This window comes from Bos mutus, chromosome 22 (assembly GCF_027580195.1).
Source record: "Bos mutus isolate GX-2022 chromosome 22, NWIPB_WYAK_1.1, whole genome shotgun sequence".
Lineage (NCBI taxonomy): Eukaryota > Metazoa > Chordata > Mammalia > Artiodactyla > Bovidae > Bos > Bos mutus.
The window spans coordinates 51,343,843-51,371,758 of record NC_091638.1 but is presented as its reverse complement, the minus strand read 5'-3'; the positions used below and the strand labels follow the sequence as shown (position 1 = coordinate 51,371,758).

Sequence of the window (27,916 nt, the reverse complement as noted above, 5' to 3'; positions counted from 1 at the left end):
GGTCCTCCAAGCCCCTCTCCCACTTTCTCTACCTTTCACTTGTAAACAAAGGGGGAAAAAAAACAAACAAAACATTCTCAACTGTAAACAAAGTGTAAAAAGTTCACAAAGTTTTAAACTGTAAACAAAGTGTAAAAACTGTTTTAAACTCTTGACCTGTAAACAAAGTAACAAAATGTCAAAGCCCCCAGTTCTGGACAGGAGAGGAAGTAAAAAAAGTGAGAGATTGTGAACTGGGTCCTAACAGTCGTTTTTCCCTTTACAAGGGAATCAAGGAGTGATGGAACTGAGTCACTTCCTGCAGCCCGGGTGCCTGGGGCCAGGGAGGCTCCTGTAAACATGGGAGGCAGTGGCACCTACATTCTGAGTCTTTAATTCCCTTGTTTTTGCTCCCTTTTCTCCCCCTCCGACACCACCCTTCAGAATAAATTCTAGCAGGGGGCAGTGTCAGGGAACCAAATGGCACCACGACATTTGTACGCGGCAGGGGCAGGGGTTGCGAGGACTCCATCCACCCTCTGAAGGAATGTCTGAATAGAGGCCTGAGCCCCTCCCCGTGGGAGAAGGGAAGCCTAGATCTGTAAACATGACATCTGCTCATCCACCAGCGCCCCACAGCATCAGTCCTGGGACATAAGGCAGTAAGTGGCAGGGACTCCGCATAATAAACACACACATCCACGGGGAGGGGCAGCATGAGCGAGCCCCTGTGAGGAGGTCAGAGGACCCGTTTTCAAGACCAACCCCCCCTCCCCGAGTCCCCAAAGTGTGCCCTGTGGGACATCCAAGCAAAAGCAAAGATTAATTCTGCACTTGGGGCCCCGACAGTATGCAGATCAACCAGGGAATGGGGGGTGGGGGTGCATTTACCCCTCCTGTCTGAATCCTCCCCGTTAAGATGAGAGGAAAGAGCCAATAATTTGCCAGGGACCCAAATGGGCCCAAACTCTGTACCTCTTTCCCCTCTGTCCCCCTCCCCCTCCCAGCCCAGCCTCAGAACCCCGGGAGACAGAAAAGCTGAAAAATAACATAAGCATATCTCTCTGGTTACAAAGGTACAAAATGTATAAAAGTCCTTCCCCGGCTCCCTCACTCCCCGCGCCTGTTACACACTTGCACACGCTCACAGACGAGCATGGACAGTCAGTGCTGCAGCAAAAGGGAGAGCTGGGGGCGGGGCTGTGGGAGGCTGAGTCCCGAGTCCGGAGTCCCTTTTGTTAGCCCAGATCCTCCATTGCTCCCCGCTGGTCCTCTTCTGCTCAGCCGCTCCTCAGGAGTGACCTTCACTTCTGGGAACTCTGCGGAGTTGAATGTGGAGATGGAAGGCGGTTGCTGAGAGTCAGGTCCCCCTGGACACCCCACCATTCCTGACCCGGGCTGCCTCCCCCATCACCTTCGCCTCTCAGACTCCCCAGCCAGGGCCTTTGGCTGCCACCTATGTCTTTTCTCTAAGCACTGAGTGAGCACCTACTATGTACAGGTTCTGTTAAACACCTGACCCCAAAAAAACCTCCCTAATCTCCGCACCTCAACAAGTTTGCTACCACAGGCCTATTTTGCAGATGATGAAACAGGTTCAGAGAGGTCAAGTGTGAGTCCAGAGCCTGAACCCCTGCTCAGTCCTCCCAGCCCTCCCCAACAGTCAGACCCCAAGGCTAGGCTGCAGGAGGGCCCAGGGGGTGCTCCCAGCTCCCTCATCCTCACCCCACCCCCTTCCAGAGCCTTGGGCACCTCAGACCTCCTCCTGCACCCTCTCCTTCCTGTCTTCCCCCCGATCTCTGTTCAGGTTCTGATGGTCTCCTTCCCCAGTCCCAGGGTCTCCTTCCCTCCGAAGGCTTTTGTCACCCTATGGACCTCCACAGAACCTGGCCTAGTTGTTCCTCCTCCTTAAAACTCAGCTCCACTTTCGGCTTCCAAGGCCTGGTCCTTTCTGGCTCCTCCCCACTCCCTCTCTGACTCCTGTACCCAGTTTAATCCTCTACCCCACAAATGCCCGAGATGCACCAAGTCCCAGCTCAATTCCTGTGTGGCCCACCCCACAGTGCCTCCAGGTAGGAGGAGCTGCATATCGACTGAGTGAGCAAGAGACTGAATGATTTACTCTCAAACTGAAGTTCCAAGCCTGCCCCTACGTCTGACTTCTCCTTATCCACACTCCACCCTAAGCAAAGTTCCCAAGCAGAGACTCCTCCCTTCCCCTTCCATGTTCCAGGCTACCTCCTGCCCTCCCCCTCCAGGAGCTCAAGCCCTTCGGAAGGTACCTGACTCACCTCCTGCATCCAGGAGGTGCAGGCCCAGGTCACATAGCCACCCATTCCTGCTTATCACCCCGCTCATTGCCAGACTTCTGCCCTCTGCCCGTGGCTCCCTGGCTGCACCGAGCCCAGGGCAGCCCACGCTCTCTGCCAAACCCCACCCCATCTGGTGGGGGAATATAGGGCAGGGTGCATAGGAGATTGCCCTAAACTGACAGGGGTGTGAGCAGGTGGCTGGATGCCACTTACTCTGAGTCGGGAGACAGCTCCGAGATGCTGTGGGAGGTGGCGGAGCGTGGCGTGGAGGGTCCGAGCGCAGAGGCAGTGGCAGAAGGGGTGGGGGTGGTGTGAGGGCCCGAGGGTGTGCCTGAGGACTGCACGGAGGAGGAGAGAGCCGAGGAGGTGAATGAGGCAAGGATGGAGGAGAGGATGTCTAGCTGTTCTGTGGAGGGTCCGTGGCTAGGGCCACTGGCGGGCGCTTCCCGGACTCTGAGCAGCTGCGGGGGTGGCCCAAGGCCTTCTCGTGAGGGGTGCCGGCTAGGCGCGTGGTCCAGCGGCTCCCCTGAGTTCGATCGCTTGGACAGAGAGTCCAGAGGCCGGGATGGCAAGAGGGGGTCCCTTGAGAGTTGCCGCTGGGGAGACAGGGGCAGAGGCGGGGGCTGTGGGTCAAGGTCCCGGGCACCACGGGGCGGGGGCAACGTGCGCAGCCACTCGCAGGGTGCCCCTCGGTCCAGCGCATCCCGTGACCCGAAGCGGCCCGCCGTGGCACCAGGGTGGTCCCTGGGTGGCTGCCGCCGTGGTAGGGTGCTTCCCCGATCCCTGGGCTCCGGGCGGCCTGGCACAGCGTCCAGGCATTCCTGGGAACCCGGCCGGCTCAGGGGACGCAGGACCGGGGCGGGGGCCTCCTCCAGCTGCTCACGGCTCAGCTGCCGCCGCAGGAGCAAATCCAGCTGTTCTCGGGAAGAGTAGCGGCTGGCGGGCTGCGATAGGCTGCCGGTGCCCCCACCGGCACAGATGCGACCGTAGGAGGCAGCCGGCACTGCACGGTGGCCCAAGGTGGCAGCACGGCACCAGGACAATTCAGGGGCGCCTCGGGTCTGTGGCACCAGCGGGTACTGCAACCGGTTCTTCAAGATGCCTGCAGGAGGAACACGCGGGGGACAGTGTGTTGAGGGTCAGGAACTCCCCTGGGGCTAGGGATGTAGCAGCGTCTGGGATCCCTGGGACACAGACTTGGGGGCAGAAACCATTTGGGGAAAGGGTACAGAGGCCGCTCCTGGGAATCACAGAGAGGTTGCAGGACAGGGGTAAGAGTGAGGTGGCAGTAATCCACGGTCTCAGGAGAGAGGTGGTCCCCTTGCTGTGGGGGTAGGGGCAAATCATCCCCCAAGATCAGAGGAGGAGCAGCCCCCAGGTCAGGGTCAAAGGGCAGGGATCCCAGGGTTGGGGCAGGAGCAGTCCCTGGGGTGACGCAGGAGTAGAGGCAGAGACCCCCTTGAGCTGGGACAAGGACAACCCCTTGGGACCCCTGGAAAGCACGACCAGGGGAAGAAACCTTCCAGGGGGACAGGGAGGAATCCCATGAGTTAAGGCAAGAGTGGCCCCTGGGGTCTCTGTGGGGCAAGCACGTCTCAGGCCAGAGTGGGGCTGTCCTGTGGGACCGTGAAGCAGCATAGAGGAGCAGAACCCCCCACACAAGGGAGATAAGTCCTCAGGGTCCCTGTGAGGCTGTTTGGATTAAGAGGATGAAATCCACTGGCTCAGGGCTTGGCCACTTCCCAGGGTCCCTGGAGCACAGGCTAAAGTCAGTCTTTTGTTCTGTTTTGGTTTCGGCCGGGGCATGTAGGATCTTAGCTCCCCCAACCAGGGATCGAACCCGCACACTCCCTGCATTGGAAGGCGAAGCTTTAACCACTGGACCCCCAGGGAAACCCCGAGGGCTCCATACCTTTTCTCTGGCGCTGGACCCCACCCAAGGAGGTTTCATCGCCACTGGTCAGGGCCAGGTCGGGCTGGTTGTTGTTGGCTGCGTCCTTGCTGGTGTCCAGCCCCAGGCGCCTTTCAGAGCCCCAGGTCTGCAGAGCACAGGGAGCAGCCTCGCACTCCCCCAGGGCTGGCCAGTAGGACAGGAGGTCATTGCCGTCCACGTCTGCGGAGCCAGGGTCGATTACAAGAGTCACCGCAGGGTCTGGCAACCCCGCAATCCGGACTCCGTGGCCCCCTAACCCTAATGATGCCTGAGATCTGGGCTTCGCTGATGCAGCAGCAGTAGGAATAGGAGGGTGTCTCTTGGAGATCCATGGAACCATCCAGGGACTGATAAGCTCCCCCTACTCTTGACTTGAGACAGACAGAGACTGGCGGTGGGGAAACCTGATGACTGAGGGGTCAGGAAGACCAGGCTGAACCCCACCCCTCAGGGAAGAGGAGGGATGGCACATCACCCTGTAATGTCCCTGACCTTGCTCATCTGTTGCCTGGGCCCCTTCTGGGTCTCTAGCCAGCAGAGCTCTGGTGAGAGGCTGGATGGGGAGAGGTGTGGGGGCACCCCATGATGACCCCAAAGTCAGTCCCAGGAATCTTCAGGGGCTAGCGGGGCTCCTGGGTTCACACCCAAGTGGAATATGGGGTATCTCTTGGTCACCCATGGGGTCAGAGGGGTCCTATTACCTTTGGGGTGGGTAAGGAGCCTCTCGCTCTGGGCTGCCCGGCGGAGTGGACGCTGGAAACGGCCCCGTGTCCGGCCATTGTCCTCACTTTCTGAGGATGGGATGGACAGACTTCTCTCCTCCTCCAAGGACAGGTCACTGTCAGAGTCGGAGTCTGCGCCTGGAGGGGGGAAGGTCAGGAGGAACACACAGCAGTGGCCGGGGGAGGTGAGGGCCGTGGGGGTCTTGAGGGAGGCTCTGGGAACTCGGGGCAAGCTTGGAGTAGGAGGCAGGAACAGGAGGGCTGGGTCATGGCCAGGAGAATTGGGGCTGTCTGGGTAGGTGCTTCCTGGAGCTGCGACCTTAGGGGAGCTTGCCCCAGCCCTGTCAGCTGCTGCTCCCACCTGGGGGCAGAAGAAAGGGGAACGGGGGAGAGACCCTCTGAGTCCCTCCTCCCTGGCCCGGGCCCCCACCTCCACCAGCATCTCGATGGAACATGGCCACGTCCAGGTCAGTGGGGCCAGCGTGAGCCTGGAGGCCATGGTCAGTGTGGTCAGCAGCCGAGCCATGTCGAACCAGGACGTTGTCCCTAGAAACGCAGGAGCCCCCATCAAAGAGGGATGTGACGGGGTGTTTTGGAAGCAGGGCACCTGTGAGTACCCAGCCAGCCGCACACGGTATAGCTCTGAAGGTACCCCTGGGTGTGTGGCAGAAGACACTGGGGCAGAGGCAGCAGAGCAGAGGCACAGATGGCCAAGACGGGTGGAGCCAGCCCAAGGACCCGGTAATGCCAGCCCCGGGCCGTATGCCCCCTCACGAGGCGGCCCTGCCCTCACCTGAGGTAGCTGCGGCCCCGCTGGCTGTCTTGGTCCTGGGTCCGGGCGGACCGGGCACTGCTCACCGAGGAGACAGTGGAGGCACCGAGAGTGATGCGGATGAGGCCGCTCTCCTCAAAGAGGGCCGTGTTGTTGTAGGCGCCAGGCCCCTGGGGTGGTGGAGGGGACAGGCATGTGAGCCAGCCCTGGGGAAGCCTCCAACGCTGGCCTCCCAGGCTCCCTACCCCAACTCCTCTGCCCGGAGGGCCCCTCACCGTCCCAGGCGCCGGCCTGGCCTCCTCGGGCGCTGCCTTCCTGCCCAGACAGGCTGGTGTCCAGGCAGCCCGGGTGTCTGAGTTCAGGACACAGAAGAGCAGCAATACCACCAGGCCCTGAGGGTCAGCGAGGATCAGAGAGGAGACAGTGAGGGCCATGAGAGGTCAGAGCAGGGCTGTGAGGGGGTCAGCTAGGGCCAGTGGAAGTCAATGAGGGTCAGCAAGATGAGGGTCAGCAAGTGGGATCAGTCATTGCAGATGAGAGTGAGGCTGTGCGGAGGCCCCAGGGGGACCCAGTAAGGGAATGAGGGAAAGGCAACAGAAGTAGTGAGAAGTCATGAGTGACTGGAGTCAGTGAAGGTCATTGTGGACCAGCAAGCAGCCAGGAGCCTCAGCACTGATGAAGGCCAGTCCAGGCTCAGCAGCAGTCAGCTGTCAATCATCGGGTGGGCATCAGCTCCAGGCCTGGGGTTAAGGCCCCAGGCCCCACCCTACCGAAGCCCCATCTGGTCCAGAGTCAGGGGGGCGGTGTCAGGGTTACCTGGAGCCCACAGAGTCCAGCGTGGAGGTAGTGGAAGGCCAGGATGCTGTGGTTGACCGCGAGAAGGCCAAAGAGCCAGGAGGCACTGATCAGTAGAAGGAGCAGAAAGGAGCTGCGAAGGGTCCTGCCTCGGGAACATGAAAGGACAGGACACGTGAGGGTCACGCAGGGCTCGAGTGGGGGACATGGGAGGACACACGGGGATGTGAAGGGAAAGGAACTCACACGGAAATGTGGGGGTCTCAGGAGGGCACTAGGGGAGTCTGGAGGTCACAGGCGGAACCAGGAGAGTACTCAGGGAGCCGCGAGGGGACATGGGGAAAGCCGACTGGAATTGGGAGGCGGGGCATGAGAGAAAGCATGGAAGGCACATGGAAACACGCAAGGCAAAGGGCAAAGTGAGCCATCCAGGCATTGGGAGACTGGAGAGACAGCAGGGTGGAGACAGACGTGTGGGGCCAAAGTAAGTCAAGGGTACCAGAGAGGGACGGCTGGCTAGGGGATGAAGGGTGACTTCATCCCCCTACCCAGAATCTGGAGCCCAGCCTGAACCAGGGATGCTCCAGGAAGCCCCCCAACCCCACCCAGGAGAGGGCTGCCATTCTGAAAATCCCCCACTCCCCCAACAAGCTAACTCACAGCACAGAGGTCTTCTTGGCCTCCCTCTGCCCAGTGGAGCAGGATGTGCGGGCCGCGAGGAGAAACATGGTCCCATTCATCTGGACCCACAGCCAGACATGTGGATCAGGAGCAGGGCAGAGAGAGACAGAGAGAGTGAGAGACAAACAGAGAGACAGGGACAGAAGACACTGAGACTCATAGACAGAGAGGCAGAACCCGTGAGAAATATACACAGATATACAGACACACACATAATAACCAAGGAGAAACAGAGGAGCTGAGAATCATGGAAAAAGTCAGAGATAGGGAAACAGTTTAGTTCAGTCACTCAGTCATGTCTAACTCTTTGCAACCCCATGGACTGCAGCACGCCAGGCCCCCTTGTCCATCACCAACTCCTGGAGTTTACCCAAACTCATGTCCATTGAGACGGTGATGCCATCCAGCCATCTCATCCTCTGTCATCCCCTTCTCCTCCCACCTTCAATCGTTCCTAGCATCAGGGTCTTTTCAAATGAGTCAGCTCTTCACATCAGGTGGCCAAAGTATTGGAGTTTCAGCTTCAGCATCAGTCCTTCCAATGAACACCCAGGACTGATCTCCTTTAGGATGGACTGGTTGGATCTCCTTGCAGTCCAAGGGATTCTCAAGAGTCTTCTCCAACACCACAGTTCAAAAGCATCCATTCTTCCATGCTCAGCTTTCTTTATAGTCCAACTCTCACATCCATACATGACCACTGGAAAAACCATAGCCTTGACTAGACAGACCTTTGTTGGCAAAGTCCAACAAGGGAAGTCCATCAAAGGGAAGCAGAGAGGGATGGAAAAATAGAGATGGAGAGATAGACAGGTAGGGACAGCAGCCGAGCTTGTGACCCCACATCTGCCATCTCCATGCCAGCTGGGCAGGAACAGAAAAGGAGGCTGAGCCCAGGAAGCCTGCAGACTGCCACCTGGCACCCCTCGGCCGATACCACCACACTGGCTGCAGGGCCACCTCCTATCCCATCCCACTGAGGGGAGCACAAGGTGGGACTGAGTAGAGGGTACTCACCACGAGCACAAGGATGACAGGGCCAGCGAAGCTCCAGATGAGGGGGTCATGGATGGAGATCCAGCAGAAGTCAGGGTTCCCGTAGCCCTCGGGATCCAGGCCAACGGCCAGGCCTGCAGAGGAGAAGGGACAGGATGGAGGGGGTGTGTTCCAGAGCTGCCGACCAACCCTCTCACGTACCCGGGGAGAAGCTGGGGTGGGGGCAGGGCAGGCTCCTCCCTGAACAAGTGGCACAGGGGGCTGAGGCTAGGGTCACGATCAGGGGCAGGGGTCAGCCCACGTGATGGATGGAGGTCAGGGGTCACAGGCCTGGACAGGCCAGGGAGCAAGGCCCTCACCCAGCAGCACGGCAGGCACGCCCCAGCCCAGGGCGTGGTAGAAGCGCATGGCGCCGCGGTCCACGTTGCGGGGCTCCACCTGCATGCGGTAGAGGTGCAGCCCCTGCACGAGGAGCCACGCAAAGGTGCCCAGGAAGAAGTAGTGCAGGAGGATGGCGACCGCGGTGCACAGCAGCTGGTGGGGGTCGGGGGGACGTCAGGATCTCTCCGCCTCACTCCACCTCTGAACCCCCAACCACCGCACCCTACCCCAGCATCCCGCCCCAAAGTGACTGAGCACCCCTGACCTCTGACCATGCACTCTGGCGCCCTCCGCCTTCCTGGGCCATATGAGGTCAGCAGCACACGGGTCCCCCAACCCGGCCCCTGCACCTGGTTTTGGGTCCTGTGGATCCCCAGCAGGAACAGGAGCTCAGCCACCCCCAGGGCGGCAGCCACGTTGGCATGGATCCCCCGCATGTTGGACTTGAGGCTGCGCAGGCTCAGCAGGACAGCCGCGGTCAGCAGCAGCGCAGCCACGGACACTGCCATGACCACGTGGGTGAACACCGCCAGAAGCTCCAGGTCACCCTCCAGCCGCTGCGGGGACAGGGAGGGTCGCAGGGACTGTCAGGCACCCCTGCCCTTTGAGCCTCCCACTCCCTCAGCTCCCCGAACCCAGCCCCACCTCACGGGGGGAGGCATCCATGAGGACCCCGAAGGTGCCCGTCCGGCTGCAGCGACACCGTGCGTGGGACCCGTTCCTGTGCACCAGCTCACAGTCCCGTGCAGTCCACAAGCCGTGCTGGTCTGCCCTGTGGCCACAGCGCAGTCAGACCGACCATCCCCTCGGGGGAGAGCCCCGTCGCCAGGCAGGGGTTTATGAGAGGCACTGGGAGGGGCCGCGGGCGCCTGGAGTTCGGGAGCCGCATTCCTCATGGGTCTGGGTGCACAGGGGCATGGGTGGGGGCCCCAGGGGCAGGCTGGGCCTCCCAGGGGCTACCAGGGGGACCAAGGGTTTCCAGAGTGGAGGTCCTCACGGGCCAGGCGGGTCCCACTGCACACAGATGGCCTTGCTGCGATTCGCTGTCTGTAGCAGGCGGAACTCCAGGCTGATCGGGGACTCCAGGACACCTCGTAGGAAGTTGCGTCCGTGGAACACAGCCACACTGACCACCGGGGAGTTCATAACTGGGTTCTGGGGAACCCTGAGGAGACACCCCACCTGAGCTTGGATGCCGCCAGCCTTCCCAAGCTGACTGCCCACCTCCCTGTCTTCCCTTGCCCAGAGCTTGGGGCACCCTGGGCTGGCTGTTGTTTCTGAGAACTCCTTCAGCCTCCACTGAGTGGCCTCAGCACCAGGAGTCCATGGCCTGGTTCTGCAGAATTACAGCTGAGGGGCTTTGGATCCATTGCTCACATTGGAGCCTGCAGCCTAAGCAGCTGTAGACTTTGTGTCTCCCTGCATGCCCCCGGCTGGCCCCCTTTGGTCAGCCCATCTCCATAGGCCAGTCTGCCTGTCTGGCTGGCTCCTGTATCCTTTATGTGACTGGCCCAGCTGTGGCTCTGTGTCTATCTAGTCCCCCAGACACACTGACATGGCGGAGCCCGGCACGGATGAGACTCGCAGAGCAGGAGTGTGGCCAGGCGCGTCTCTGGATGATGGTGAACCTGCTTGTCTGTCCACCATAAGTGGGGGGCGGTTCTAAGCTGGGTCAGAGCGAGCAGGCAGCCCAGGGTTGAGAGGCCTGGGGGTAACTCTACTCATACCTGGCACCCCGGCGCTCGGCCTGGAACTGGGCAGGGAGCAGCCCCCCAAGGGTGCGGTAAACCAGGAGGATGACAATGGAGATCCCAGGCTCGGGCTCGGGCTCTGGAGGGGCTGGTGGGGGTGCCATGCTCGAGGTGGTGGCATTTTCCATGCTGCTGCCGCTGGGGTACAGAACTGCCGGAGGAGGGGGAGGAGCCACTGTCAGTGACCTCTGACCCCCAAGCACCCACAGACCCAGCTCTGACCCGGAGCCAGCATCAAGCATGGGAATCTCTTCCCTGAGGGTCCAGAACCAGGGAGTGCAGGGAGCAGGTGCCAGTGAAGAACTCACAGGCCCCTGGGGCTGAATCCCGAGTATCCAGGCCTGTCAGAGGTCATTTGCAGTGAGGGGGAGGGTCTGGGCAAAGAGAGAAGTGACAGGAGGGCCATGCGGGGTTCCGCTTTGGGCAGGGGTTGGGCAGGGAAACGAGACCCGGCCCAGGGGTGACCTCTCACCTTCAGCGGGGGATGGCCGTGGGGCCTGGGAAGACAGCAGCACATGCGTGTGAGGGTCCCAGGCATCCTGGCCCCGGAAAAGGTTGCTGTGGTAACGAGGGTAGCGACGAGTCCCCCGGGTGGGACTGGGGTGCTCCATGCGGTCGATGCTGAGCACTGCCCCAGAGGAAGAGGGGTGAGACCCAGCAAGGATCTCCACCCTGTGCTGAGGGATCTCCCCCTCCCGCCTCCCCCCACTCTGGACCCAAGTCCCAGCACCCATATGGCCTCCTGGCTACCAGCGCAGAGCCTGCGTCCCTGCCAAGCACAGTCTCGAGCCACTAATGTTGCCACCCACAGCCCCCACCCCTCGGACCTCCGGGTCTGAGTTCACAGCCCCCTGCCCCAGCCCACCCTCCACATACTGATGTTGGGTGTCACCAGCCCCACGGGGTTCAGGTACGTGAGTTCCATGTTCCTCGCGAGCGTGGCTGCGTACTCTTCCAGGCGCTGCACCAGCCCGGCGCTGCCCGGGGAGCCTCCGGGGGCCCGCTGCCCCAGCGCAGCCCACAAGTCCCCGGTCTCTGGAGCGAGCAGTGCAGAGCCGGCCCACAGCAGATTCTGGGAGGAGGGAGGTGAAAGCGGGCCCAGCCAGGTAAGGACACGTGAGGGGGTGCCTGAGGGGTCTGGCCAGGTGCTTAGGGGGGCCCCAGTAGGCAGGGAGTAGGTCTGGAGTGGACAAGGTGGGAGAAAGAGCCCATGAGCTTCACTTCCCGGGGATCAGGAGGGGCCTGAGTTGGGGGGCAGGGGTCTGGGGCCAGGGAATCAGGAGCCCCGGGTGCGGCCCCACCTCATTGAAGTGGGCATCCTGTGTGGCTGTTAGCCCGAAGCCCTGCTGGCGGCTCTCAAAGGCCAGCAGGTGGGCCAGCAGGCGGGCAGTGACTCGGACGTCCTGGCTGAAGTAGTGGTCGGTGTGGCCGGTCACCTCCCGCAGCCTCTGAGCCAGCTTCTTGGCCTCCACCGTGTCCAGGACCGTCTTATTCAGCTCCAGGCCATCCAGCTGCCGGATAAAGAAGAAGCGGTCAATCTGTGGTCTCTTGGGCCTTTCTCAAAAGCCTCATGGGAAGAAGGGTTTGGCCAGATTAAAGGACTACACAGAAAAGCCCAGGATGTCAAGGGCTGGGGCATGATGTGTAGGGCCCGCCACGGGCCTGGGGAGACGGGCCAGGGCCACTGCTGGGGCCAGTCTCGTGTGCAGGGCAAGGTGCAGGCAGTCTCACCAGCAGATTGAGTTCTCGGAAGGCTGGGGAGGTACAGTTGAAGAGGTCAGGCTCCAGCCAACCCCGGTCCTCGTCGCACAGCCGCACGGCCGCACCTGAAAGCAGGTGACCCTCGATCAGTCCTGGGGCCTGGACCCCTTCACTGAGGAGGCAACCACAGCACCCTCCTCTACCCCAGAGGAAGCTCTGATGCAGGGACCAGGGAGTAGGCATCCATGGCTGCACCCCAGGATGGAGAAGACCCAATCCCCAGCCCAGATGGGCCCCAGGCGCTTATCAGTCAATTCCTAGAGGTCTGGGGACCATTTCGAACAGCCATGACATAAAGGAGAACACAAGGGCGGGACTGTGTGTGTGTGCTAGTCGCTCAATCGTGTCTGACTCTTTGCGACCCCATGGACTGCAGGCCACTGGGCTCCTCTGTCCTTGGGGATTTTTCCAGGCCAGAATACTAGAGTTGGCTGCCATGCCCTCCTCCAGAAGATCTTCCCCACCCAGGGATCGAACCCAGGTCTCCCACACTGCAGGTGGATTCTTTACCAACTGAACCACCAGGGAAACCCAAGAATACTGGAGTGGGTAGCTTATCCTTTCTCCAGGGGATCTTGCCGACCCAGAAATCAAACCAGGTCTCTTGCATTGCAGGCAGAGTCTTTACCAGCTGAGCTATCAGGGAAACCCTGTGTGTGTGTGTGTGTGTGGGTGTGTGGGTGCATGTGCACCCAAACACACAAGCCAATGCTCTCACCTACACACAAGTAGATGCTGTGTGACCCAGGACAAACACACAGACACACAATGCTCCCCCTCTCTCTCTCTTTCACACACACACACAGACATCCAGGTTTTCCAGTAGAATTTTGTGACCAAAATAGGGTGGGGATCAAAATTCCCACACAAAATTCAACTTCCCCAAGGACTTTGCTGCCATCTCTCTCTAATCTGTGAGACTGGAATGAAAGTTGAATGAAATTGACCTGGCCCTTAAGAGAGCTTGTCGCCACCAGCAAGAGGAACACTGACTTCAACGCAGAGACCCCTTCCCAAAAGACAGACATAGACACGTGCGCAGGCACAGGGAAACACGCACAGGAGCATGCACACGAGACAGCTTTGGTCCAGCCGTGGTGGGGACCTCAAGCAGCGGGGAGGGTTCTGTAAGGACCTCAGGCAACGGAGAGGAATCTGTGGGGTCCTCCAATGGAGGGCAGAGGTCTTTCAAGACCTCAGGCAGTAGAAAGAGGCCTGCAGGAAGCTGAGGAACTGAGCAGGAGTCTACAAGGACCTTAGGAAGTGTGTATGTGGGGAAGGGCCTCCAGGGACTTCAAGCAATTGGGAGGAGCTTTTAGAGACCTCAGGCAGTGGAGAGGGGTCTGCAGGGACTTCAGGCAGCAGGAGGGGTCTGCAAAAGCTCTGGCAGTGGGAGGGGGCAGCGCACCTGAGCAAACACGTACCCCTTACCTGCACCCCGCAATCCTGCCCAGAAGCCAAGAGAAACAGACGGAGGCTCAGTGAGGGTCAGGGGGAGGGAGCCAGAGCCACGAAGAGGTAACGAGGGACCAATGTCGCCCCCCACCCAGCTCCCACCTCTTGGCAGGAACAAGGCCAACCAACTCAGGAAAAGAGGTGGCTCTAGCGGTCAGAGGACAGGCCAATCGCCACCCTCAGCAATGTGCCTGTCCCCCACGTACTCACCTAGGGCCCCGAGGACAGGGCACTGAGGCTAAGATGCCAAACTTGGTCTGCGGCCACCACACACCAGACCTCAGGGACTTGGGGCAGGCGTCATAGAGCACTAGGGAGGAAGAAGACAGTGAGGCAGGCAGCCAGGGGTTGGGGCCAGGGATGGCCACATCCGCTGACCCCTCACCTACCCCAGGCCCACTGCCTACCACTCTGCTGCTAGCCTCAGGGGAGCTGGCCCATCAGATTCTGTGACAGGCCATCAAAATACTTGGGGCCAATGTGGGAGCCCCTGGGCAGCACAAGAAGCTATCCAGAGCCCCTACCCAGAGAGCCAAGCATGCCATGGGACTTGGCGGGCAACATGCCAGAGCCAGCCTGCTGCACGTGGAGCCTGCTCACCCCGGCAGCCGCTGGCTGTCACCTCTGCAAAAGGGCTGTCACAGCTGTTGCACTGGCGGCCAAGGGCTCCTGGGCGACAGGGGCACTGCCCACTGTGGGGGGCGCAGGAACGTGAGGTGGAGCCCACTGGGTAGCAGTCGCACGGCAGGCATGAGTCACTGCCCCGAGGTCGGTAGTGGAACTCCTGTTTGAGACAGGGTCAGGGGCCGGAGGTCAGGGGTCAGGGCTTAAGGTGAGGATTTCAGGTCAGGGCCTGGGGAGTGGGTGGAATCAAGGGCAAAGGGTTGGCAGAACAGTGCTCACAGGCCAGAAGGAAGACGGGCCTCAAGGGAAATATAAGGGAGGGGTCAGATGTCAAGGACAAGAGGTGGCAGTTAGGTCACAGGGTAGGGGTAAGGGGTCAGGGGCTGTGTCAGAGGTCAGCAAGCATCACAGAATGGCTACAGCACAGGTGAAAGGCCAGGGGCCAGGCGCACCTTGCAGTGACACTGCCCGTCTGTCTTGTTGCAGTTGGGGTCAAAGCCCTTGTGAACATCGCAGTTGCAAGGGCCGCACGTCGGGCTCCCCCACCAGCCCCGCGGGCACTGCTGGTCCATCCTGCGGTGGAGAGCCAGGTGAGATGCCTCCGCCACAGCTCAGCGACCCTCCCCAACCCTCTCCAACTCTTTCCATCACCTCAGCCCCCAGCCCCTTACCTGTGTTCACAGTGGTGCCCGAAATAGCCACCTACACAGTCGCAGGTATAGCCATGGGGGGCCCCTGGGAGATGCCGGCATGACCCCTGGTTCTGACAGGGGTTCAAGAGGCAGGCGTCCACACAGCCCGGGCCATAGTAACCTGTGGGTTGGGTCAGGGAGCTGAGGACACTGGCCACAGGCATGGGAGGAAGAAGGCATCTGTCCTTCTCAGCGCCTGCCTCCTCTCCAGGTCCCCCAGTCTTCACCATGAGCCCCAGATCACCCTGCCCCCACCCAGGCCGCACCTGGCCAGCAGGTACAGGAAAAGGTTTGCCAGAGGTCTCGGCAGTCAGCATGGGGAGGGCAGGGTCCAGAGGCACAGGCGTTGGTCACGACACAGCCAGGTTCCACGTTCACCCGGTGGCTTGGGGGAAGCAGGGCTGGGGACCCTGAAGGCGTGGAGCCAAACCATACTCCCTACGGGCATAGGCGGCAAGGTGAGACCCATGTTAGAGCACCTCAGCCCCGAGTCCAGCAGAGCCACCCACATGGTCTCGTGACCCCTGACATGCAATCTCCCTACAAACCCCGGTGTGCTTAGTTGCTCGGTTGTGTCCGACTCTTTGTGACGCCATGCACCGTAGCCCGGCAAGGCCCCTCTGTCCATGGAATTCTCCACGCAAGAATGCTGGAGTGGGTACCCTAAACCCTGATCCAATATTCCCATTTAGTGCCCCCATGAGAACCCTAATTATGCTCTCCCTGACATAGGCCTCTAATGGCCCTTGATCATCTAAGCTGCACTCACGTCCAACAGCACAGAAGGGCCTGACCTGTCTCTGATGGCTCTGGTCACCACTACCCCTATACCAACCTCCAGGTGAATGCAGCATCTCGGGTCTCAAGGCACCCCTGATCTCTGACCATTCACCCTAATGCCCCACCTCGTATTTGCACGCTGACCCTCACCTGGATACAGCCAACCAGACCCTGAGGAGCCTCCTCTTCAGCACCATGGGGCAAGCCTCCCACATGGAGTCGCTTTACCTTCAGGCCCTGCAGCTCACTCCCCACTGCCAAAGTGTCCTGGGGGAAGGGGACAGTCAGCACGGTGAGGGGGGACCGATGAACCCCTGCCCTACCCCAGTGGCAGCCTTGGCCTTATCCTAGCCTTGCACCACGCTCTGGACGTCTGGACCAGAGGGCTGGTCTGGGCATGAGATGCTCCCGAGTACAGAGGACCTGCTGGAGCACAGGGGATAAATGACAGGAAGGTTTAGTCTAGAGCTGGGCTCTGGATTGGGCCCTCTCTCCTGGACCCCGAATAGACCCTGAAATTCCATGGTTTTGAGCTGGGACGATCAGGAGACCAGAAGAAGTTTGGCAAAGTGCTAGCTACAGAGGTACCCCAAGACCAGGCCAGAAATCTGCATAGCCTCCCTGACATGAGGAGGGCGGAGCAGGATGGGCTTAGAGCAAGGACGTGAGGAGGGGGACTTGGGAGACAACATCAGACTATGTGCAGTGGACGGAAGAAGAGGAGTTGGACTGAGTGGGGTTCTGATGAGGTGGGTCTGGTCGGAAGGCTGAGAATGGACCACCCCAGGGTTAGAAGTCAGACCTGGAAGAGACTGAAGTCCAATGAGACCATGAGGACATGGTGGCCCCGCCGGCCACCTGGCTCCTCCTGCAGCTCCAGCCGCAGATCGTGCCACCGGCCGTCACTGACTATCATCTGGTCCAGGAGGAGGTGGGCAGCCCGGCCTGAGGCCCTGGTCACTGTTACAGACAGCAACCCCCGATCCAGCTGCGGGCAGAGAGGCACAGCCCTGGGGTCAGAGCCCCACACTGGGCAGGGGCCAGGAGTGTCAGGAGGTGGGGTCACGAAGAGCAGAGGTCAGTACAAGAGGGACAGGCTGTATTTGGCATGGAGGGCCCTATGCCAGGGCACTCTATGCTTCTGAGAGTAAAGTTAAGGGGCAGGGGTCATGGATTAGTGCAGGCGGCAGGGGAGAGCTAGGCTGGGACGCTATACCTGCAGAGGATATGATAGGGAAGAGGGTCAAGGGCCAAGGTCGAGAGCAGGGTCAAGTATGATCAGTGCTCCTAGTAGAGAAGTATGCTGTGTATGTGTGTGTGTGTGCGCACACACACGCACGCTTAGTCTCTCAGTCATGTCCTGTTTGCGACCCCATGGACTGTAGCCTGTCAGGCTCCTGTCTCCATGGGGTTCTCCAGGCAAGAACACTAGAGTGGGTTGCAACTGCCTTCTCCAGGGGATCTTCCCCACCCAGGGATCAAATGCAGGTCTCCTGCATTGCAGGCAGATGTTTTATCATCTGAGCCACCGGGGACCAGGCCTGAAACCACAGGAACAGAGCTGGTGGCCTCAAAGATTGAGAGCTGGGGTCTAGGGAAGGGCTCAGGAGGGCAGACGCACCTGACAGAGGAGTGTGCTATGTGGCCCAGCCTGGACTTGCATCAGGACCCCCTGCTTCACCCGCGTCCGAAACGCCAGCCCCAGGTACCATGGCACAGACACGGCCACATCATTTCCAAAGTCCCAGCTCAGTGTGCCGTTGCCACGAAAATGGTGGGGATGGGCCATAGCTGGGGGGGTAAAAGGAGCAGAGTCACAGGCCTCACGTTGAGAACAGAAGCTATACTCCACAGGCCCTTCCTGCCCCGGGCTGCCCACTCACTGAGCCGACAGTCTTTGCCTCCAAAGCCCACCGGGCAGTCGCAGCTGAAGCCACCCCAGCGTTCTGAGCAGATCCCGTTGTTCTTGCAGGGGCCCGAGTCACAAAAGTGCAGCTTGGCCTGGCAGCCTGAGAGAGAAAAGTACATGGAGGCCATGAGAACACGAGAGAGGGCACAAGCGCTGGACAAAATACAGGGCCTGGGGGGCTGAAAGTGCCCAAGACCTCAGCCCCATGTTCTTGCAGGGGGTGGAGTTGGTTGGACTCAGGTCCTAAAGGCCAGACTGCAGCAGAATGCTTGCCAGAAAAGGAGACAAGGAGGTGGTCAGAGTTTGAGTCCATCCATAAAGCCCTCCACCTTTTCCCTATGATGGGGACGTGGCCTACCTGCCACAGTGCCATTGTTTGCGACAAAGGACGCCATGTCCACTCGGCGGCCATCGATATGCAGGTCCCGCATGCAGCCAACGAAGTCCTTGTGGGACACGGGGAAGTTCTCGGGAAGGTTGGGGACACCCCCCAGGAGCAGAGGGCCTGTCAGGTCCAGGGACCTGGGGGTCAGGGGTCCAGGTCATTGGTGGGACTGGGGCCAGGGTAGGCTTGCTCCTGGGTTGGGGGAGGGGATAGGAAATGGAGGGGGTAGGACTCAGAGGGTAAGGTGATTGAATGGGGAGGGTAAGATCAGGCTGAGGAAGGACTAGGGCCTGACTTCAGTTGTGGGGGTGCAAAGGAGAGTTTCTGATGGGTAGATGGTCTGGGGAAAGGTGGAAGGGGCTGGGGTTGAAGATGAGGATGAAAAAGGGAGCCAGAAGGGTGGCTGGGGGGGTGATAGGGGTCAGGTGGGGCTGTGGGGCATTAGCAAGACCAAGAGAGTAGAGAATTTGGGAGAGTGGGTGCCTGGGGGAATGTGTACAAGAGGGGAGTCTGGGGTAGAACACAGAGATGGGGGCTAAGGTGAAGTGGGGTTTCAGCATTCGAGTGGGGAGAGGAAAATCTGGTGGTTTGGGCAAGGGTGGAGAGTTTGGAGGCAGTATTGGAAAGGTGGGGTGGGCTCTGGCAGGCAGGGGGCTTGGGGCTCAGGGGCTGGGGAGCTCACTTCTTGGAGCTTGTTTGCGTGCCGGCAGCCGCGCATGAGTAGTTGCCAATCTCAGCCCCAAACTGCAGAGCCACAGCCACATCGCAGTCATCCACGCTCAGCACAGCCACCTTGTCCTTGGAGGGGCCCTGAGCACCCCCCAGGGCATCTGTCCGGGGCTAGAGACCTGGCACGTCACTCAACAGGACCCCCAGGGGTCACCTGGTATCCCAGAACCTGGTATCCCAGAACCTGGTATCCCAGCCCCTTCCCTGCACTCCCAGGCCGAGGGTGGTGCCCACCTTGTTGTAGTATCTCAGATGCACTGTGTGCCACTGCCCGTCACTGAGGCCCCCTGGAACCGTGGGGCTGACCACTGTGTTGGACTCACCTGCAAGGCAGCTGTGTATGGAGGCTGGTCTAGAGCTGTGAGGCCTCCCCTCCCCCTACCCACTCATGCAAGCACAGCTACTCCCAGGGTGACCCTGGATGCATCAGATAACGTCCCCCTGCTGGTGGCCACACTGGCCGGACCAGAGTGCCTCTGGACACGTGGGAGAAGCACAGCCTTCATGGAGAGAGAAAGTGGTCTGTTGGGCATGGGTGGAGCTACATGTTCAGGAGGGCCTGGGGGGTTCACACCCCACCCCCAGCCAACTCCCCCACACATGCACCCCCTCTCCCTACACTGACCCACGGGGCAGGGGCACCCACCGGTGGAATATGTGAGCCTCACTTGCCCAGCCACGAGCTCCAGGGCCAGGAAGTCGTGCTTCTCGTTCAGGCGTCCGTTGTAGAAGAGCAGCCCACTGGGCTGCACCGTGGCAAACCTGGGGTTGGGGAGGGGCCCGTCACAAGCAAGACCCCCTCCTCACACCCACCATCCCTGTGACAAGAAGGTCTGAGGGAGCCCACCCAGGCTAGGTGAGGGAGGAAGTGATGAGGGAGGGCGGGGAGGGGGCGGTGTCCCATGGGACGCCAGGATGGGGGCAGTCAGGAACCCGGGTCTTGGAGGTGGTGGGGACCCCGTGCGGGCGCGCAGATGCGGGCGAGCACCTACGAGAGGGACAGCGTGAGGTGGAAGCGCTGTCGAAGGCCGCGGAACATGACGAAAGAACTGGGTGGGAAGGAGCGCGCCGCCACTTCGCAGCGCGGACCCTCGAAGGCACCGCCCGCCGGGCACTGGCAGCGGAAGCCGCCGTCCGGCCCGTTGGAGCAGGTGCCCCCGTTGCGGCAGACGCCCGGGACGCAGCGTCCGGCTTCCGTGTCCAGCTCGCAGTCTTCGCCTAGGGGGTCAAGTCGGCGGCAGAGGCGGGGTCAGACCACGCCCCGCCCCCGGCTCCAGCGGGCCCCGCCCCTCCGAAGGCCACGATCTCCAGGTGAGAGCCAAGAAGATGCAAAAGTCCCGCTCGCTGTGGGCATGCTCCTATTATACCAGACCCTGCCCTCTCTCCCCTTCCGGCCATGCCCCTCCCCAGGGTCACGCCCCCTCCTCTTCCTCTGCCCAGTTAAACTGTTAGATGCTTGCTCAGTGGTGTCTGACTCTGCGACCCCATGGACTGTAGCCTGACAGGCTCCTCTGTCCGTGGAATTTCCCAGGCAAGAATACTGGAGTGTGTAGCCATTCCCTTCTCCAGGGGATCTTCCCCACCCAGGTCTCCTGCACTGCAGGCAGGTTGTTTACCATCTGAGCCACCAGGGGGTTGGCCCAGCCAAGACCTTTATTTCTTCGCGGCCTTAGACTCCCTCTCTGCCGGGTTCTACCGCTTCTGGAATAACCGCGCCCAACTTGACCCCGGGTGGCTCAAGAGTGATGCCCAATGCTCAGCACTGACTTCCGCCCCCGACTCTGCCTCCTGTTCCCCCAGCCCCGCGCCCCGCTCACCCGTGAAGCGCGGCCGGCAAACGCAGGTGTAGCCGCCCTCACGCCGTGAGCAGGCGCCGCCATTGCGGCAGGGGTTGGAGTAGCAGAGGTCGAGCTCCGTCTCGCAGAAGTCTCCCGTGAAACCGGGCGGGCAGCGGCAGCGCAGGCCTGCGATGGGCTGGATGGGTCTAAAGAGCGTAGAGGCGGAGGCCAAGAAGGGCGCAGAGGAGTCAAAGCGCAGCACCGACACGCACTTCATGTAGTTCTCACAGGGCTCGCGCAGGCACACGTTGTCGTCGAAGGGCAGCACGTCCAGCAGCGAGCGGGCGGCCAGGGCGGCGCGGCGCACGTACAGCTGCTCCTGCAGCTCTTCGGAGCTGAACCAGGGGCCTGTAGAGCCGGCTCCAGCCCCGCGGGGCGCCAGCGCCGAGAAGCTCACGTTGAGCACGGTGCCCCCCACGTCCGTGTCGTTCTGGATGTTGAAGATGAAGACGTCCTCGGCGGGGGTGGCAAGTACCGCAGCCACGCCTTCCAGGAAGTGGCCCAGAAGTGGCGACAGGAAGCGTTCTTGCCACATGTTCTCCAGGCGCACGGTGAGGCTGTTGGCCAGCAGCTCCTCAGTTATGATGACCACGCGAAGCACGCACTGGGCCGTCACACTGTGCAGCCCATCTGCCGGTGGAAATGGGGGAGGAGGTCAGTGTGGGGTCAGCGCCCGCCCCTCCCAGGGACAGAGGAGGGTTACTGGCCCAGTCCCCCAGCACCTCTGTGTTAGTGGGCTGACCTTACCAGGACACAAGGGGGTCTCGGCTTATGATCACCAACTCTCTCTGCACCAAGGTGTCAGCAAGGTACTGTTTCCTGTCCCCTCCTTCCGGCATGGGGAATGGCCTGAGCCAGGGATCAACCCACCCACTCTCTGGCCGCCAGTAGTGCCCATGGGTCAGCAGGTCATTCCTCCAACAGCACACAAGATGGTCCCTAAGTGATCAGTAACCCACCCTTCCCCAGGTTTATGGTCAGCAGGCCAATCAGGATAGAAAGAGGAGCAAAGGCCACTGATGACTGACTTTCTTTCCTCCCATTCCCCAGCACTACAGAACTAGCAAAACATCCCCTCTGAGAATATCCTCCAGGTGAGGGATCACCTATTCCCTATCTCTGGTTATCCAACTGTCTTCCCAGCTCACTAGAAGGGTCCCTAGGCCTGTGACCACTCAACCGCATCTCCCAGAACCCTGGGTCAGCAAGTTCCTTCTCTCCAAGAGAATCTTGGACCCTGACCTCCTCCGCAGCATCCTTGGATCAGCAAGCTGCCCATCACCCCAGACCTGGGTCCTGCGATTTCAGTGGCCACCCTCAGAAATGAGGATGAGGTGCTTATATGCCTCATCTCCACACATTGGGTGGCCGACAGGGTTTGTTGTCCAGGGAATTGAGGGATGAATGAAGATGTGCCTTCTTTGGCAGTGCCAGGAGTCCTATGCCTCAGAATTGGAGAATAAGCACTGGTAAAGTCTGTCCCAACCCCTGCAGCCTCCAGTATTTAGGCCTGCAAGAGCTTTTCCCACCCGCACTCTCCTTTGAGGGAACAGTTTGTAAAAGCCTTGGTCCACGGCTGCAGAAGAGACAAGTGGATCTCCAGACTTTCTCCCAATGGGCAGGGGCTCAGTCAGCCCCATCGATAGCAGCCAGGCTAATATGGGTCTGCTCTCTGTCTGAAGCTGCCAAAAGAAGATGCTGTTCCCGACCACTAAACGATTGGCCTCCCTCTTCTCCACAGGCTGAGAGTCAGAATGGACCCAAAGTAACCCTTCATCTGAACAGGGGTATGATGCTGGCTTTTCCTGGGACATCCAGAGCATTACTCCAGCCTTTCAGAAGGAGGAGAGCAATCCCTAGATTAACAAGCGGACGGTTCTTGGGCTTCCCTGGTGGCTCAGTGGTAAACAATCCTCCTGCCTATGCAGGAGACAAATGGAATTTGATCTCCGATCTGGGAAGAGCCCACGTGCCACAGAGCAACCAAGTGCGTGTGCCACAACTTACTGAGCTGTGCTCTAGAGCCTGGAACCACAACTACTGACCCCCTGTGCTTCAACTACTGAAGTCCAAGTGCCCCAGAGCCCACGCTCTGCAACAAGAGAAATGACTGCAATGGGAAGCCTGCATGCTGAAACTAGAGAGTAGACCCTTCTTGCCACAACTGAAAGAAAGCCAGCACAGCCAAAAAGAAATAAAAAAAAGTAATTATTTAAATAAAGCAGTTTAAGAGTCTTTATGAGGTCTGCTCATAACGCCCTAGAATCTTCGGGGTTCAGTGGAGACTGTCCAAGACCCTAAGCAGAGACTATATGACCCTAACCTGGGAGGTCTATGGCAGATCCTGTGGCGTGCAGGAATGCAGCACTTAAGGGATTCTTGGAAAGTCTGGAAACCCCTCTTTGAAGTGCCTTGTGGGGGGCCCTGAGGACCTGACAGGCTAAGGTCACTGGCTCACTTGCTTAACCCCCGCCCCTCACCTGTGACAGTCACCAACATGGAGGCCACCAGTGGGCGGTTGTTGTCTAGTTTGCGGCTGAGTCGGAGCTCTCCGCTGGTCTGGTTTACCACCAGCAGCTGCAGCTCATTGCCCCGCTCAAAGGAGTAGAAGAGGTTGTCAGAGACATCTGGATCATAAGCTGGGATGCGTCCAATGATGCCTGAGGGGAAGGTGTCCGAGCGGTTGGATACGTAGTTGTTGAAGAGGATCTGGAAGTTGTTGAGCACAGGGCTGTTGTCATTCTGGTCAACCAAGCGGACGTGTACAGTGGCCCGACTGACTAGAGGGGCTGATGTGGCCTGCACAACAATTATGTATTCTTGGCGAGCTTCGTAGTCCAGGTCAATGAGTGCCGTCAACTCTCCCGAGAAGATGTCCATTTGGAACAACTCAGGGATGTTCCCTTCGACGATCTGGTACATTATATGAGCATTGGGGCCTTCATCCGGATCCACTGCAGTGATCTGGGCCACCACCGAGCCCACAATGCTGTTCTCCTTCACTCGCACCTCAAACTCCTCAGCTGGGAAGACCGGTGCATTGTCATTGACATCCTGCACTGTCACCTGGATGCTAACTGGAGTCCGGAGTGGGGGCACACCTCGGTCCACTGCGTAGGCAGTCAGTTCATACACTGGCACCGCCTCCCGATCCAGCCGCCTCACGGTGCGGACAATGCCAGAGGTGGGTTCAATGGTAAAATCTCCATCCCCATCTTCCCCGTTCTGGAAAGTGTACTGGACCCGGCCATTGGCATGAGCATCCCGATCAGTGGCTGAGATCTGCAGGACGCTGGTGAAAGGCGGGGCATCCTCAGAGACCAGCCCTGTGTAGTGGGAGGCCACAAACTGTGGAGCGTTATCATTCACATCATTGACCATCACCTCCACATAAGTAGTGTCTGCCTTCTGTGGGATGCCGTTGTCCCGAGCTGTAATAGCCAGTGTGTAAGTAACCTGGTCTTCATAGTCCAGGGGGGCCTGCAGGGTAATGGCCCCTGAGTCCGTGTCAATGCGGAACTGGGGCAGGTTGTCTTCCAGGAGATAAGTGATGCGAGCGTTCTCACCCACATCATCGTCAGAGGCACTGATGACCACCACGGTGCTACCCACTGGTCGATCCTCATTCACACTCACTGAGTAGTGGGCACTTTGAAACACAGGCCGGTGAGTGTTGGCATCTGTGATGTTGATGTGCACATAGCAGTGATCATGAAGGGCACGGTCAGATGCAGTTAGCACCAGCTTGAAGTAGCGTTCCTGCTTGTAGTCCAGGGGCAGGGCCAGCGTCACCAGACCTACACCCCCCTGGGTGCTGATAGCAAAGCGATTCCGAGTGTTACCTCCTGTGATCTGGTAGCTGATGGCACTGTTGGCATCACGGTCTACAGCAGTCACACTGACCACACTGGTGCCCACAGTCGCATCTTCATTCAGTCGGAGGTGGTACTCTTTCATGGTGAACTCAGGCCGATTGTCATTAACATCCAGCACAGTCACTGTAACGCTGGCTGAGGCTGAGAGTGGGGGCGAGCCATGGTCCCGGGCCTCCACACCAAAGAAGTAATGTTCCACAGACTCACGGTCCAATGGACCGCTCACAGAGACCCAGCCAGTGGCACTGTTTATCACAAAGGGTGTATCGGGTGCCACGCCAGTTAGGGAATACTCCAGTCTGGAATTCTCTCCATGGTCTGCATCCACTGCCTGAATGTGGATGACTGAGTGGCCCAGGGGTGCATTTTCCAGGACAGAGACCTGGAAGGGTGTACTGACAAAGATAGGAGTATGGTCATTGATGTCCACCACCTGGATGCTGGCCAGGCCAGTGTTGTTGGACAGCGGGGGGCGGCCTGCATCCTGAGCCCGGATGCGCAAGGCATACTCTCGCTCTGCTTCAAAATCCAGAGGGGCCACCACCTGGATCTCGCCTGTGAGGCTGTCAATGGCAAAGTGGCCGCGGCTGTTACCACTGATGATGTTGTAGTGCACTAGTCCATTGGCATCCTTATCCCGGTCCGTGGCTGTGACGCGTAGCACCACCGTATGGGGGCGCACATCCTCGCGCACCTGTGCCACATAGCGTTTCTCGCTAAACTGGGGCGCGTTGTCATTCTCGTCCAGCACGGTTATGTGCACACGCACGGTGGCAGAGCGCGGCCCGGGCTCTTGGCCCTGGTCGCTGGCCTCCACCACCAGCTCGTAACTTTCCATGTGCTCGCGGTCCACACGACCGCTGGTGCTGATGAGGCCCGAGCGCGGATCAATTTCGAAGGCATCAGCGGCGGCGGCGCGCGCAGCTGGAGGCCCCACAAAGCGGTAACGCAGGTTGGCGTTGGGGGGCGCGTCACCATCTGTGGCACGCAGCTGCAGGATGGGGTAGCCCTCTTCCACGTTCTCGCGAAGCGTCTCCCGGTATTGCGCCTGCTCAAATACCGGCGCGTGGTCATTGCGGTCGGCGACTGTAACGGCCACCATGGTGGTGGCAGAGAGGCGCGGTGAGCCATGATCCTGCGCCGTCACGCGCAGGTAGTGGCGATCCATGCTTTCGCGGTCCAGAGCAGCCTCTGTGCGGATAAGGCCGCTCTGCGGATCTATGCTGAACAGCTCTAGAGAGCGGCTGTTCATGAGCGCAGCCAGCGAGTAGACTAGGCGCCCAGCCTCTCCGGTGTCCGGGTCCTGCGCCACTACGCGTAGCACCGCGGTACCCGCCGCCTCATTCTCCGGCACTAGTGCCTGGTAGTTGTACTGCGGAAACTGTGGGTGGCGGTTCGCGGCGCGACGGGGGCGGGCCCGGCCCTCTAGGGGTATTCTCCAGGCTCCAGGCCGGGCCGGGGCCCCAGGGGGGCGCGGCCCGGGGCGCTGCGGGAGGAAGCGGCGGCGGAAGAGACCTCGGGAGCGCATGCGCTCGGGCGTAGGCTCGGGAGCTGTCCGAGACTCGCGCGGTGCTGAACCAGACTCGGGAGCTGTCCTCGCTGTGCGAGGTGCTGAATCCAGTCCGGGGCCAGATCCCACGGCCCCGGGAGGGCGGTCCGACCGGGGGCCTGTCCTCCTCGCTCGGGATGTCGCTGTTCTCTCGCTTTGACCCCTGCGCCCTGGTCCCCACAGTTCCCCGCAGCAGCGCGTGGTTCCCACTTTTGGGGAGGAGCCTCTCCCAGTATTCCTCCGAGAGGACACCGGCTGAGAACCACGGGGCCGAATCAGAAGGTCCGAAGGGAAGGGAGGGTTGTTCTCCGGGCCTGGGACCCCTGGGGACAAACCCTCTGGTGACAGACTATCTCTTCGCAAAGGCCCTATCCGCCTGCAAGAGGAGACCTCTGGGCGCCAGCATAACAGAGACCCTGGTCCTTGTCCGGTCTCCCGCCCGCGGCTCCCAAATGTCTTGACCCCATATTCCGCTCCCAGCCCCGGCTGCTCCGGGGGCCCTCGACCGCTTTGGGCGCTTTGCCTTCCCCCTCGGAGCCCCACGAAGACAGGTTCCCTGACTCCCAGGCCAGGCTCTCCGTCCTCTCGGACCCCGGGAGGCTCGGGACAAAGAGCTAAGGCTCCGTTGCCGATCCGCGCCCCTGGTCCCGTAGCAGCAGCTACCCCCGGATCCCAGCCGTGGCCCCCACCGTCCCCCAGCTCCTCCCGGCTAAGAGGGAACAAAGAGAGGAGGGAAAGGAGCAGGAGTAGCGGGGTCGTCGGCCCCCTGAGATCCCACCACGGCTGCCGCCTCGCCATCACCCCCCACTTCCCCACACTGCCTCCACTGTCCTCCACCCCGGTCCAGGCCTTGGGCCCGCCTCGCTGCTCGGACCCCCACCCGGACCCCTGCCGCCACCCCAGTCCCCTGCCTCTAGGCCTGTCGCTCCACGCCGTTGCCACCCTCTGGGCACCATCTACTTCGCGGCCAGAGGCCCTTTGGCGAGCGGCCCCGGCTTTTGCCGCCCCCACCACAGCATCCCTGACGCTGCTGCCGCCTCCCGCCGCTCCAACATGGCTCCCGGCCGCTGCGATGGTTCATTCCATCCCCGCCCTGGAGCTCCAAATCCGATGGCACAGGCCATCGCGCATGGCAGCTGCCGACTTAGAAGTCATGATCGCCATCTTTATTGAGGGCAGAACGCAAGTGCTGCCCACGGTGCTGAACCGGGCAGGGAGATTCACCACCCCTGGTCCCACCCTCCTTTTCGTGGCCACCGCCCTCACCCGCCTCCCTCCCTCTAGGGCGCTGTCTCAGCTCTGTCTTCGGCCTTCTGCTTGCAGATCTCTTATGCCCCGCCTTCCTGACCACTAGTTCCGAACCCTGTCCCGGAATTTGGTCTGAAATTTTGGTGCCTACGATGTGCAGAGTTTTCTCTCAACTCTTGGGTGGAGATACCATCATGAGGTCGGAAGTCACTTGGGGTGCCAGCTGCCCGAACAGCCTTAACCGTTCGATCAGTGAGTTTTAACTCATGAAACATGTCGCGACCATCTGCTTGTTTGGAGCGCCCCAACCGAGCAGGGACCAGAGGTGACCCGCCCGAAGCCGGAACAGAAGCTAAACTTCCCTGGTTTTTCGGCCGGCTGCTCTTCCACTGGAAATTACACCCCTCTTTTGGGTAGCGGGTCTCCAGTGTTCTGGAATACCACATGAACCCTGCGTTGCCGCAGGACTGAGGCTCGGATTCCTCAGATCCCTTCCCTTGCGCTCTACAACTGCGTCCCTTAACCCTTTGAAGGAACTAATGGAAAAGCTCAGTTTTGCCCGCGCTGTTCTACTCCCGGCTCAAGTAAGACTCAAGTAAGATCCAATGGGCAGACGCCGGGGAATAAACGTCACCGAAGACGAGCGGGGGCGTGGGGCGTGAACACCGAGCGTTCCAATCAGAAAGTCACTGTTTCTATTGGGACAATGGGTGGCTCCACCCCCACGGCAGACTCATTGTCTGGGGGGA

At 60.2% G+C, this 27,916-nt stretch overlaps 1 protein-coding gene across 1 annotated transcript; it reads right to left on the bottom strand.

Annotated features, from left to right (window-relative positions):
• Window positions 1-266: 266 nt before the first annotated feature.
• Window positions 267-26,717, bottom strand: CELSR3 (cadherin EGF LAG seven-pass G-type receptor 3). The gene is made up of 35 exons (XM_070358961.1): window positions 22,976-26,717; window positions 20,475-21,125; window positions 19,650-19,875; window positions 19,304-19,419; window positions 18,892-18,980; window positions 18,611-18,768; window positions 17,902-18,065; window positions 17,518-17,643; window positions 17,256-17,425; window positions 16,437-16,622; window positions 15,785-15,901; window positions 15,121-15,292; window positions 14,834-14,975; window positions 14,615-14,735; window positions 14,139-14,322; window positions 13,749-13,848; window positions 12,054-12,195; window positions 11,624-11,833; window positions 11,199-11,394; window positions 10,795-10,950; window positions 10,299-10,473; window positions 9,569-9,736; window positions 9,217-9,343; window positions 8,922-9,128; window positions 8,550-8,724; window positions 8,212-8,324; window positions 7,174-7,253; window positions 6,535-6,658; window positions 5,994-6,110; window positions 5,740-5,888; window positions 5,377-5,492; window positions 4,926-5,084; window positions 4,204-4,404; window positions 2,505-3,393; window positions 267-1,298 (listed from the first exon to the last, which is right to left on the bottom strand). Exons 1-35 carry the CDS (start codon window positions 26,715-26,717, stop codon window positions 1,271-1,273), a joined length of 9,996 nt encoding a protein of 3,331 aa, XP_070215062.1. The 3' UTR covers window positions 267-1,270.
• Between the last annotated feature and the right edge of the window lie 1,199 nt (window positions 26,718-27,916).

Coding starts and splice junctions, on each gene's coding strand:
- CELSR3 (XM_070358961.1), bottom strand. CDS start 26,717: ATGGCGAGGCGGCAGCCGTGGTGGGATCTCAGGGGGCCGACGACCCCG. Junction 17,426..17,517: donor AGGCAAAGACTGTCGGCTCA/GTGAGTGGGCAG, acceptor TTACCCCCCCAG/CTATGGCCCATCCCCACCAT. Junction 5,493..5,739: donor CGGGGCCGCAGCTACCTCAG/GTGAGGGCAGGG, acceptor CTGCGTTTCTAG/GGACAACGTCCTGGTTCGAC.